Consider the following 14,285-nt stretch of genomic DNA (forward strand, 5'->3'; position numbering starts at 1 on the left):
ATGCAGTGGTTACAGCTGTTATCTCACAGCTTGAGAAGATGGGGTTCAAATCCTGGTCTGGCCGCAATCTTTATGGGTTTTGCAGGGTTTCCTCCTACACATAAACGCATTCACCACTTGGACTTTTTCACATTTAATTATTATTATACAACATTAAATCACAGTGGATTTAATTCGGCTTTACTGACAATGATAATCACTCTTCAATGTCAAAGTGAAAACAGTGGTCTAAGTACAAATCTAAAACAAAATAATTGATGGCACAAGTATTAATTATTACACACCTAAATCCTCACAGATGCAGCCAATACATTTTCTCAGAGTAACATAATTAGCTAAATGGACATCACCTGTCTGGGGTTTCAATTTACTGCAGTATAACATCTGATCTGAAAAGTCCAACCTGTGGTGAGTCAGCATGGTGAGCTAACCTACACAATCAAAAAGAACAGTCCAATAGCTCTGTGAAACGGTGACTGAAGTCAGGGGATGGAGACAAGAAAATATCCAAATCACTGCATAACTCACTTAACTGGCACAGTTGTAAATCTGCCTAGAAAACCGAGTGATTCAGCATGAAGACAACTAGTGAGGGAGGCCACCAAGGGACCTACGAGAACTCTGATGGAGTTACAAGCTACAGCAGTGAGACTGAGAGAGCTGCCCAGGTGCTTCATCAGTCATAGCCTTATGGGAGAGTGGCAAAGAGAAAATCACTGTTCTAAAAACACACACACAGAAGGTACCAGGGGGACTCTGTAGTCAGCAAAAAGTATATTCAGACAGCACAGTACATGCCACGTTTGAACAGTGCACATTGTCAAAATCTAAACATCTCCACTGCAAAGAATAGTGATGGAAGCATCATGCTGTTGGGCTGCTTCTCTGCTGCAGGCCCTGGAAAGCTTGTGAGGGTAGTGGGTAACATGAATGCAGCAAAATACAGGGAAATTCTGGAGGAAAACTTGATTTCTTTTCCATCAAAACAACACTTCAAGCATACAGTCAAAGCTACCAAGGAATGGATTAAAAACAACAATGTTAATGCCCTGGAGTGGGAGGGTTAGAGTCCAACTGAGAATGAGAGGCCAGACTTGAAAAAGGCTGTTCATTCACAATCGTGATGCACTGTGTCACACATGTGGGTCACTCCACAGGCTCATCTGAGATCTGCACTACCACCCCAGGTCAAGAGGGGGCACTGGCGCTAAGCTTCTCCTCTTTTGTTCCCTCCGTGGCGCAGAGAAGATGCCCACTGAGGGCAACTGACTCTGCCCCTTCTGGTCCTCCACCTATAAATCTGCCAGAAGGAGGCAGTCACTTCTGAACTGAACACATCGCAGCATGATGGCTTCCTTACTTTCGAACAACCTTACATTCCAGCTCATTTTCATTATTTTTGCTTTGTTTCCTATTGGAATTAAACAGGGATGACTGGGTTGGCCCCCAAACATTTTTCTTGCAGTTCTTTACTCAATGAAATGCTGGAGAGAGCCAAAGCTGTTTTGCTATGGAATAGGGACAAATGGCAGAGTCCAGATGTACAAAGCTGATAGACAGAGACCTGTGAGCACAGACATAAGGCTGTCATGGCTACCTAAGGTGCTTCTACTAAACACTAACTTAAAGAGGTGAATATTTATGGGTTAAGTTAGTTTGTGTTTTATATTTGTAATGAATTTAGACCACTTGTAGAAATGTGTTTTCATGTTGACATTACAGAGTCCCTTTCTGTTGATCATTGTCAAAATAAGCCAAATATAATCCACAGTGATTTAATGTTGTATAAGAATAAAATATGAAAATTTATAGGGGGTGAATACTTTTTGCAGACAATGTGCCAAAGGAATACAGATTAGGTTAATAGAAGACTAACATGGTGTTATATAACTTTGTGCTACACAAGACTGGTTCCTACATTGCACCCGATGCTCCTCAGTTTCTGTTGGTGTGGTCAAATTTAACACTTGATTGTTTGATTCTGAGCAGGCAGATTATTAACAGGCCTCACAATCCACTAACTAAATTCCATTTCCCACCAGTAGGTTATCAACAGCCAGCCCTTGTCCTGACACTAGTGGGAGATGAGCAGGAAGCAACTTGGCACAAGATCCTGTGGTAAAGTGAGGTGGGGGTGGGGGTCGACTTGTTCTCAATCCTACTTTTTGTAAAAAATGATTGATTTGTATGAAATGATTACAATAAAATTAATAAAATAAATAAATAATTGCTGCATTCGTATGGGAGGGGCATGGTAGAGTGGCGATGCGGGATCGGGTGGCCCTGCACTTACTGTAGTGCACAGGTGCAGGATCTTCCGCACCCCTAACTGATGCTGGGAAATGTTGATTGCCACAGCTGTGCCACATTCCCTGCGTTTAAAAAGGTGTGTGCGAAAACAGAAAAAGGAATGAATTAAAGAAAAGACAGTGGAGTTTAAAGGAAGAAGAAGAAAGGCAGAAATAGGAGAGAGCCAATGCGAGGAAAGGAAGCAGACAGACGGGTATGGAGCCCCAGGGAGGAGTGTGTGTGGCCAATGCTCAAGAGGTGGCTGAACATTGGGCTCTGGAATATGCTGTCAGTGGGAGGACAAGGCGCTCGTGCTGAGAGGAGCCAATGGATTGGCAGTGGTATGAGCAGAACATGGCTCAGTGTCGGCCCTGCGGGACACTGAGGAAGTGGTGACAGGGAAACGTGCCAAGACAAAAGGTTGTCTGTATCTGCTGGTTGACTTCTCCTTGGTCTACAAGATCTGGGAAGGGGTTAGACAAGGTCAAGTCAGTTTCAAAGGGGCACCGAGGCTCATATTTTTAGAGAAAGTTCCTGCCTGTGTTGGAACCTCTGATTTTAATGGATTTAATTTATTTGAATTTTAACATCCACCTCACCTTTGTTTTTATGGCTTATTTATTTATGGAACATTTAGAGCACTGCACTTTTTGAACTGTTTGACTGTTTTAATAAAAGCACTTGAGCACTTTTCACCATCCCCTTGCTTCATGTGTGTCATGTGTGTCTGTCCTCATCTGCCACGCTCATCTAGGTTACAGTACTGATGGTGTTGTATTTAAGAGGCTCCCCCAGAGAGGGAACAAGGAGCTGACCCACACCATCACACCCCCCTTCCAAGGATACAGTAAGTAACTTGCAAACTCAATTAGCTGTGGTCAGTTTAGGATTGACCCCTTTATCTCACACTTGTTATTAAACAATGCCAAATAATAGGATAACAGAATCAAAGAATGTAAAATACTGTAAGAGATGTTCTGTATGACAGGCAACTGTGGAAGGTGGTAAGGAATGGCAGGCGTGTTAATGAAATGTACACTTGCTTGGTGCTATTGTTCATGTGGATGTTGATTTAAAGCTAAAGTCTAATATTCTATAATACTATGTCATATTTTTTAAATTTGTAACATTTTTCTTCATCTTTTCTTACTTCTGTGTGAGGTTGATGTGCTTGATCAACCTTCTCCAAACGCCTCCTCCCCAGTCAGATCCTCTTCCTTCAGATCTTCTTTTACTTTGTCCATCTACCTCTGCTTTGGCCTCCCTCACGTTCTCTTCCCCTGTACTTCCATTCCCATCACTCTTTTGCTCATATACTCATATACATGTCCATACCACCTCACCCTACTTTCCTGTACTTTTTCTCTCCCATTTTTTTGTACCTCTGATTGTCTTATTTCTTATTCTGTCCTTTTTTGTAACTCCACACATCCATCTCAACATTCTCATTTCTGCCACATTAAACTTCTGCTCCTGTGCTCCCTTTACTACCCATGTCTCATCTCCATACATCACTGCTGGTCTTACCACTGTCTTAAAAACTTTTGCCTTAATTCTTCGATCACACAATACTCCTGATACCTTCTTCAAATTATTCCACCTACTATGTATATTAGGGGTGTAACGGTACACTAAAATGTAATTTCGGTTCGGTTCACTTTCTTGAGGTACTCGGTTCGGTTAATTTTCGGTACAAAAAAGGCAGGAAAAAAATGACTTTAAATGCTTTTATTTAAAAAAAAAATACAAACAATAGAATTTGCATAAATAAATTAAAGCGACCCATTTGGGTGATATTTCAAATAAATTAGACTCCGAGTTTTTAAAACTATTGTAACAATTTAAATAAACAAGTAACAAATGTAAACTTTGAACATGTAGCCGCAACAGTCTGAATATGACAAATAAAACTATTCAAGCTTAAAGTTTTTGGCTAGAAAGATTAATTTATCCACATTTTCTGCAGAAAGCACAGATCTGGTTGCAGTGACAATATCTCCAGCAGTGGAGAAGACCCGTTCACTAGCAACAGAGGTAGCTGGAATACAGAGGTAACGCTTTGCGAGTTTTGCTATGTGTGGGTATGTAGCCTCATTGCCTTTCCACCAAACAAGAGGATCAGCTTCAAGGGAAAGGCACCCTGAAGCTCTGTACTTACTGACCTCTTCTTGGACCTGCTGACTAAAGTGAGGACGTGATGGTATTTCAGTAGCGAGGCTCAAGAACTTTAATCATATACTTAAAGCCAGCGTTCTCAACAACTGAATATGGACGTAATCCCGTAGCTATGAAGACTCCAATACCATGTGTTATTGCTTTGGCCCGGTCAGAGTTGCTCGCTAGATGTTGTTTAAAAGCTGAAGTTATCGGTGTTACTGTTTGCACCAAGCTGGTTTTCTTTCTCGTAGAGGAAACATTCACAGATGGATGGTGCCGTTTTAAGTGTGTTAACATATTAGACGTGTTTCCTGCAGCGTACCCGATCTCCGTGTTGGAACAATGTCGACAAACAACTTTGGATTTATCCACTTGCCGTTGCCCATCGGGAACTTTAACGGGGAAGCCAAAGTGTTCCCAGACAGGAGAACGTAATGAGCTGGGAGGGTCTTCCAGCTCAGGCTTCTCGCTTGCATTTGCCATAACCCCATTTCTCACGTCCTGCGAGCTACTGGCGCCTCTTCCTCATCCAGTGTCCGACACTCAGAGGCGTCCGTGCGGAAACTCACCCAAGACTTTAGTTCTGCTTGGGGTGCTTAGATCACACTAGTAATAGATTTAATGAGAAAAAATGCATAAAATATAACCAAAACGGTACGCAAGTGGACCGAACCGAACATGCAAAACCGAAACGGTTCAATACATCCATGTGAACCGTTACACCCCTAATGTATATATAATTTTCTATTTTGGGTTACCACTGATCCTAGCTATTCAAATATATCTATTCTTTTCAGTAGCTCTACTTGCAGGCTAACTTCTGAATCCTGGTCATCATGAAACCCCAAATAGGAGGAAAACAGAATATATATCTTCATCCCTCTATCTTCCAAAGCCCTTCTCTATTCTTTTAATTTCCTGTTTTCTGGTACTATATAATACAATGTCATCGGCAAAAAGCATACCCCAGGAGGATTGGTCTTTTATCCCATGACTTAACACATCCATAACCAGATCAAAGAGAATAGGACTTAAAAGAAGATCTCTGGTGCAGACCTACTCTACCTGGGGTTTGGTCTGTAATGCCAGCACTGCTTCTAAACCCGAGTCCTCACTCCCTCATACATATTCTGGACAATCCTCATATACTTCTCTTGTACTCCTTTAATCCTCATGCATCTCCAGACCTATTAACGTGGCACTCTATCATAAGCTTTTTCCAAATCAATAAACACTGCATGTAAGCTATTCTGTTTTTCTTGATGCTTGTCTAAATACTGTCTCAATGTAAAGACTGCATCAGTTGTTCTTCTCCCTGGCATAAAACCCAACTGATCTACCCCACCAAATGGTGGTCTCTTCCCTAAGCCTCTTCTCTATAACCCTTTCCCAAATTTTTATTTTAAAAACATTGGGTTATGCTACCAAAAATGTGCTTTCTACTACCAATTTTTTTTTTTGCTCTCTCTTTCTCAGCTTACACAGGGCACCTTAAATATGTGTCCTGGCTGTACATGCTGTGTACTTTTATGTCAGGTGCTCACAAGTGTGTACACTTACATTGTCATAGCTGAGAAGTTCCCCCATGGCAGGTTGCACAGTCAAATTCAATCAAGCCCATGCGCTTCACAAATGTGACATTCAAACTGTCCTTTGTCTCCCAGAATGCTCAGATCTGTGCTTACTTTGAAGTTTCTGTTCATATGCAAGAGAATGATGGTGTGTTATTTAACCTTTCGTTTTCAAAACTGTGTTTTTCTTTCATTGTCTGTTCATTTACAGGTATATCCACTCTGGTGATACAAAATGGGTAAAATGTTTATGGAAAAGTACATTGAGAAAAGCAAATAAATAAATGATCAAAATCCATATTTTTAAGTTATTGGTTGTTATAACAATAGATGTACTGTAACTATCCCTAAAAAAATTCAACTACCTAAAACGTATCAAAAAAAAAAAATGAAACACATTTAAATCATTGTACAAGATAACAAACAAGCAGTGTTTTATTATTCTTTTTATTTTACAGCCTAAAAAGCAACAGTATTTTAACAGGATTCAGCAGAAACAGCCTTCTGTTTAGAGTGGCGGTCAAAGTTGGATCTCATTTAATGCCCTGTGGTATAGAATACTATACATGTTAGCTCTTTTAGGTTTTTTACAATAAGGCAATATCTTTGCATATACATATATATATATATATATATATATATATATATATATATATATATATATATATATATATATACTGTATATATACACTTTATGCATGTGTCTATATTCTGTATACACACATACATTTCAATTTAGACTTATATTTAGTATATAGTTACTTGCAGGTTCAACCAAATATACAGCTGTAAAAGATAGATAACATTTTGAAAACAAAACAAAGCTATTAATCAACACTCAAAAACATAATAAAAACAAATGACACTGGTGTTTAATACAATCTTCATCTTTTCTTACTTCTGTGTGAGGTTGATGTGCTTGATCAACCTTCTCCAAACGCCTCCTCCCCAGTCAGATCCTCTTCCTTCAGATCTTCTTTTACTTTGTCCATCTACCTCTGCTTTGGCCTCCCTCACGTTCTCTTCCCCTGTACTTCCATTCCCATCACTCTTTTGCTCATATACTCATATACATGTCCATACCACCTCACCCTACTTTCCTGTACTTTTTCTCTCCCATTTTTTTGTACCTCTGATTGTCTTATTTCTTATTCTGTCCTTTTTTGTAACTCCACACATCCATCTCAACATTCTCATTTCTGCCACATTAAACTTCTGCTCCTGTGCTCCCTTTACTACCCATGTCTCATCTCCATACATCACTGCTGGTCTTACCACTGTCTTAAAAACTTTTGCCTTAATTCTTCGATCACACAATACTCCTGATACCTTCTTCAAATTATTCCACCTACTATGTATATTAGGGGTGTAACGGTACACTAAAATGTAATTTCGGTTCGGTTCACTTTCTTGAGGTACTCGGTTCGGTTAATTTTCGGTACAAAAAAGGCAGGAAAAAAATGACTTTAAATGCTTTTATTTAAAAAAAAAATACAAACAATAGAATTTGCATAAATAAATTAAAGCGACCCATTTGGGTGATATTTCAAATAAATTAGACTCCGAGTTTTTAAAACTATTGTAACAATTTAAATAAACAAGTAACAAATGTAAACTTTGAACATGTAGCAGAATAGTCTGAATATGACAAATAAAACTATTCAAGCTTAAAGTTTTGGCTAGAAAGATTAATTTATCCACATTTTCTGCAGAAAGCACAGATCTGGTTGCAGTGACAATATCTCCAGCAGTGGAGAAGACCCGTTCACTAGCAACAGAGGTAGCTGGAATACAGAGGTAACGCTTTGCAGTTTTGCTATGTGTGGGTATGTAGCCTCATTGCCTTTCCACCAAACAAGAGGATCAGCTTCAAGGGAAAGGCACCCTGAAGCTCTGTACTTACTGACCTCTTCTTGGACCTGCTGACTAAAGTGAGGACGTGATGGTATTTCAGTAGCGAGGCTCAAGAACTTTAATCATATACTTAAAGCCAGCGTTCTCAACAACTGAATATGGACGTAATCCCGTAGCTATGAAGACTCCAATACCATGTGTTATTGCTTTGGCCCGGTCAGAGTTGCTCGCTAGATGTTGTTTAAAAGCTGAAGTTATCGGTGTTACTGTTTGCACCAAGCTGGTTTTCTTTCTCGTAGAGGAAACATTCACAGATGGATGGTGCCGTTTTAAGTGTGTTAACATATTAGACGTGTTTCCTGCAGCGTACCCGATCTCCGTGTTGGAACAATGTCGACAAACAACTTTGGATTTATCCACTTGCCGTTGCCCATCGGGAACTTTAACGGGGAAGCCAAAGTGTTCCCAGACAGGAGAACGTAATGAGCTGGGAGGGTCTTCCAGCTCAGGCTTCTCGCTTGCATTTGCCATAACCCCATTTCTCACGTCTGCGAGCTACTGGCGCGCCTCTTCCTCATCCAGTGTCCGACACTCAGAGGCGTCCGTGCGGAAACTCACCCAAGACTTTAGTTCTGCTTGGGGTGCTTAGATCACACTAGTAATAGATTTAATGAGAAAAAATGCATAAAATATAACCAAAACGGTACGCAAGTGGACCGAACCGAACATGCAAAACCGAAACGGTTCAATACATCCATGTGAACCGTTACACCCCTAATGTATATATAATTTTCTATTTTGGGTTACCACTGATCCTAGCTATTCAAATATATCTATTCTTTTCAGTAGCTCTACTTGCAGGCTAACTTCTGAATCCTGGTCATCATGAAACCCCAAATAGGAGGAAAACAGAATATATATCTTCATCCCTCTATCTTCCAAAGCCCTTCTCTATTCTTTTAATTTCCTGTTTTCTGGTACTATATAATACAATGTCATCGGCAAAAAGCATACCCCAGGAGGATTGGTCTTTTATCCCATGACTTAACACATCCATAACCAGATCAAAGAGAATAGGACTTAAAAGAAGATCTCTGGTGCAGACCTACTCTACCTGGGGTTTGGTCTGTAATGCCAGCACTGCTTCTAAACCCGAGTCCTCACTCCCTCATACATATTCTGGACAATCCTCATATACTTCTCTTGTACTCCTTTAATCCTCATGCATCTCCAGACCTATTAACGTGGCACTCTATCATAAGCTTTTTCCAAATCAATAAACACTGCATGTAAGCTATTCTGTTTTTCTTGATGCTTGTCTAAATACTGTCTCAATGTAAAGACTGCATCAGTTGTTCTTCTCCCTGGCATAAAACCCAACTGATCTACCCCACCAAATGGTGGTCTCTTCCCTAAGCCTCTTCTCTATAACCCTTTCCCAAATTTTTATTTTAAAAACATTGGGTTATGCTACCAAAAATGTGCTTTCTACTACCAATTTTTTTTTTTGCTCTCTCTTTCTCAGCTTACACAGGGCACCTTAAATATGTGTCCTGGCTGTACATGCTGTGTACTTTTATGTCAGGTGCTCACAAGTGTGTACACTTACATTGTCATAGCTGAGAAGTTCCCCCATGGCAGGTTGCACAGTCAAATTCAATCAAGCCCATGCGCTTCACAAATGTGACATTCAAACTGTCCTTTGTCTCCCAGAATGCTCAGATCTGTGCTTACTTTGAAGTTTCTGTTCATATGCAAGAGAATGATGGTGTGTTATTTAACCTTTCGTTTTCAAAACTGTGTTTTTCTTTCATTGTCTGTTCATTTACAGGTATATCCACTCTGGTGATACAAAATGGGTAAAATGTTTATGGAAAAGTACATTGAGAAAAGCAAATAAATAAATGATCAAAATCCATATTTTTAAGTTATTGGTTGTTATAACAATAGATGTACTGTAACTATCCCTAAAAAAATTCAACTACCTAAAACGTATCAAAAAAAAAAAATGAAACACATTTAAATCATTGTACAAGATAACAAACAAGCAGTGTTTTATTATTCTTTTTATTTTACAGCCTAAAAAGCAACAGTATTTTAACAGGATTCAGCAGAAACAGCCTTCTGTTTAGAGTGGCGGTCAAAGTTGGATCTCATTTAATGCCCTGCGTGGTATAGAATACTATACATGTTAGCTCTTTTTAGGTTTTTTACAATAAGGCAATATCTTTGCAATACAATACATATATATATATATATATATATATATATATATATATATATATATATATATATATATATATATACTGTATATATACACTTTATGCATGTGTCTATATTCTGTATACACACATACATTTCAATTTAGACTTATATTTAGTATATAGTTACTTGCAGGTTCAACCAAATATACAGCTGTAAAAGATAGATAACATTTTGAAAACAAAACAAAGCTATTAATCAACACTCAAAAACATAATAAAAAACAAATGACACTGGTGTTTAATACAATTGGCAACAAAGCAGAAATAATTAGTACATTTAAGATGTCAAGATTAAGGGTGATGACATCAGTGGGGTAGCAAAGTAAATATTCATCCTTCCCTGTAACATTCACTCCAGTTTCAAAAGTTCCACATCAAAGATGAGGGTAGCATTAGGTGGGATGACCCCTGGGTGTCCTGTGCTTCCATAGGCAACATCTGGTGAGCAGGTTAGCTTGGCACGTTGTCCCAAACTCATCTGGAAAGAAAAAGATGAAAATAATTAAAGTTATACTTGAAATCTTAAACCTATAAATCTGTGCCAAACTTTTGATCGAAAGTATCTTTCCATCTAATAACATATTTTGTATTCCTGTGAGATGTGAATCTCAGTTTGGATGCTGTCTTTGTGGAGCTGGCACATTCTCCTTGTGTTTTTCTTTCCACATCCCACAGAGTAGATACTGTATGTGACTTTAAATTGGACGGGTAGGAGTGAGCGTGGGTTTGAGTGTAAGTGTGCCCAATGGCAGACTCAGTGCTAATTATAATTAATTATAGGCAGACCTATAAATATCTGGAAGTGCAGCTAGATGACAAATTGGACTGGACTGCCAATACTGATGCTCTATGTAAGAAAGGTCAGAGCCGAATATACTTTCTTAGAAGGTTGGCGTCCTTCAACATCTGCAATAAGATGCTGCAGATGTTCTACCAGACGGTTGTTGCAAGTGCCCTCTTCTACGCGGTGGTGTGCTGGGGAGGCAAAATAAATATGAAAGACGCCTCACGCCTGGACAAACTTGTTAAGAAGGCAGGCTCTATTGTAGGAGTAAAGTTGGACAGTTTAACATCTGTAGCAGAGCGACGGGCATTAAGCAAACTCCTGTCAATCGTTCCTCCCCCACACTATGCGACTCTTCATTTCCATCCTGGGGAGTAAATGCTAACATTACTCAGTTATTGTCTGCTTTTACATGCATTTTTATTACTATTTAATTTAATATTGTTTTTTGTATCAGTATACTGCTGCTGGATTATGTGAATTTCCCCTTGGGATTAATAAAGTATCTATCTATCTACAGTATCTATCTATCTATCTATCTATCTATCTATCTATCTATCTATCTATCTATCTATCTATCTATCTATCTATCTAATTCAGGGTAGGCCTCTGCCTTGTCCCAGTGTTAGTGGGATAGGCTTCAGCTCTCTGTAAACCTATATTAGAATTAGCAGGTTCAGACGTGGAAGAATTCATTGTTACTTTTCCTGTTGATATACACAGTTAGATAGAGAGCAACACTGTATCACCTTGTCACTTTTTCCAGCTCCTCCTGGGGAATTCCTAGATGCTCCCAGTCAATCTGGAGATATTCCCTTGAATATGTTCTGGGTTAATGTTTAGTAGGCCATGGAAGATACACCTGAGAGAACAAAACTACAATATGCACCCAGTCCAGCAGATCCAATCCAATCCAAGGTCCCCCTACATTACCAAATACCTCACCATATCATGGAAACTAAGCCTGAAATTATAGAAATTATATTGAAATATTCGCCTGATAACTTTGCTCCCACTTTAACCACCACAGTCCAATGTAATCCTAACAATATGGCTGTTTCTGAATTGGTACAATGCTTAAGTCTTGCAGTATTCTCCACCGTCACTCTTGAATAAACTTGATAAAAAACACCCATGAGAAGCATATTGTTAAAAAACGCTTCTTTGACTCAGCAGCAGCTTTAAAACTTACAAACATTCTAAGCAATCAGTCCGTTTATAGTGCCAACTATAATAGCGAGGATAATGTAAATAGTAAGGTGGAAAGATTTAATACTAAAGTGAGAGCTGCTGTTGACATAGTTGCACCTGAAAAGACAGTTAAAAAATCTTCTAGCATTGTTATACCATGGAAGACCCAAAGAGTGTCTGATTTAAAGAGAACATGCCGTAGAGCTGAGCGTAAATGGAGGAAGACTAAACTAACTATCCACTATGAAATATTAAAAGTTAAAATAACAGAATACAATAACACTGTCCGTCTTGAGAGGCGCTGCTATTTCTCTAAGATTATAAATAACAATGCTAGTAATCCCAGAGTCTTATTTTCTACAATTGATCGCCTACTAAACCCAGGTAACTCAAAGGAATGCCTCCTAAGTACTTCCAGTAAAACCTGTGAGGCTATCGCTGTATTTTTCAATCAAAAAATTAATGATATTAGAAATAACATAGTATATCTCCCCAACACTAAGGATCCTCCTAAACCCCAGCATCTGTTATAAACAAATTAAACTCTTTCACTAGGATAGATTTACCTGATTTACGAAAAAATAATATCTCAAATGAAATCCTCCACCTGTGTCCTTGACCCAATACCAACAAATTTTTCAAAGAAGTATCAGGTGCTAATTGATAATGTTCTTGACATAGTAAATTGTCATTAGATACGGGGTCTTCCCAGACTGTCTTAAGACTGCTGTAGTTAAACCCCTACTTAAGAAACATAATCTTGACCCTCGGCTCTTGAAAATTTTAGACCCATCTCTAACCTGCCTTTCTTAAGTAAAGTTCTGGAGAAGGCAGTCATTATGCAGTTAAATGACCACCTAAATAAACATGCTATTCTTGATAAATTTCAGTCGGTTTTAGAACAAATCACAGCACAGAAACTGCACTCGTTAAAGTAGTAAATGATTTGCGGTGAATGCAGACAGAGGCCATTTATCTGTTCTCATCCTCTTAGATCTGAGTGCTGCATTTGACACCATTGATCATAATATTCTTAGAAATCGCCTTAGTCAATGGGTGGGCCTCTCTGGCAGTGTCTTAAATTGGTTTGAATCCTACCTGACAGGGAGAAAATTTTTGTTAGTTGTGGAATTACAACTCAAAGACACATGATATCCAATATGGTGTTCCACAAGGCTCTATCCTGGGTCCGCTGCTCTTCTCAATCTACATGCTTCCGTTAGGTCAGATTATCTCAGGGCACAACGTGAGCTACCACAGCTATGCTGATGACACACAGCTGTACTTATCAATAGCACCTGATGACCCCATTCTCTTGATTCACTAACACAATGTCTGACTTGTATCTCAGAATGGATGAATAGTAACTTTCTCAAGTTAAATAAAGAAAACTGAAATCTTAGTGATTGGCAATAATGGATACAATGAGGCTATTAGAAATAAACTGGATACATTAGGATTAAAAGTCAAGACGGAGGTAAAAAGCTTAGGGGTAATTGTTGACTGTAATCTGAATTTTAAATCGCATATTAATCAGATCACTAGGACAGCATTTTTCACTTAAGAAACATAGATAAAGTTAGACCTCTTATATCACTGAAAGATGCTGAGAAATTAGTTCACGCGTTTGTTTTCAGTCGACTAGATTACTGTAATGCACTCCTCTCAGGACTACCCAAAAAAGACATAAATCGTTTGCAACTAGTGCAGAATGCAGCTGCTAGAATCCTAACTAGGAAAAGAAAATCCGAACACATTTCTCCAGTTTTGATGTCACTACACTGGTTACCTGTGTCATTCAGGATTGACTTTAAAATTCTGCTTATGGTTTATAAAGCCTTAAATAATCTCGCCCATCTTATATATCGGAATGTCTGACACCTTATATTCCAAATCGTAACCTCAGATCCTCAAATGAGTGTCTCCTTAGAATTCCAAGAACAAAACTTAAAAGAAGTGGTGAGGCGGCCTTCTGCTGCTATGCACCTAAAATCTGGAATAGCCTGCCAATAGGAATTACAGGCTATACAGTAGAGCACTTTAAAACACTGCTGAAAACACATTACTTTAACTTGGCCCTTTTATAACTTCACTTTAACTTAATCCTGATACTCTGTATGTTCAATTCATCATAATAACTATTCATGGTGGCTCTAAAATCCGTACTGACCCCTA

The 14,285-nt window shown here is 38.8% G+C and overlaps 1 protein-coding gene across 1 annotated transcript in view; it reads right to left on the bottom strand.

Annotated features, from left to right (window-relative positions):
- Positions 1-10,347: 10,347 nt before the first annotated feature.
- The window catches only part of fkbp1b (FKBP prolyl isomerase 1B), a 102,620-nt gene continuing 98,682 nt past the window's right edge, over positions 10,348-14,285 (bottom strand). The window contains exon 4 of the mRNA XM_039748364.1: positions 10,348-10,613. Within this exon, the coding sequence (XP_039604298.1) occupies positions 10,485-10,613 (129 nt within the window). The 3' untranslated portion in view covers positions 10,348-10,484. The remainder of the gene's footprint in view (positions 10,614-14,285) is intronic.

The sequence above is a fragment of the Polypterus senegalus genome, chromosome 3 (assembly GCF_016835505.1).
Source record: "Polypterus senegalus isolate Bchr_013 chromosome 3, ASM1683550v1, whole genome shotgun sequence".
In the NCBI taxonomy this organism is placed as follows: domain Eukaryota; kingdom Metazoa; phylum Chordata; class Cladistia; order Polypteriformes; family Polypteridae; genus Polypterus; species Polypterus senegalus.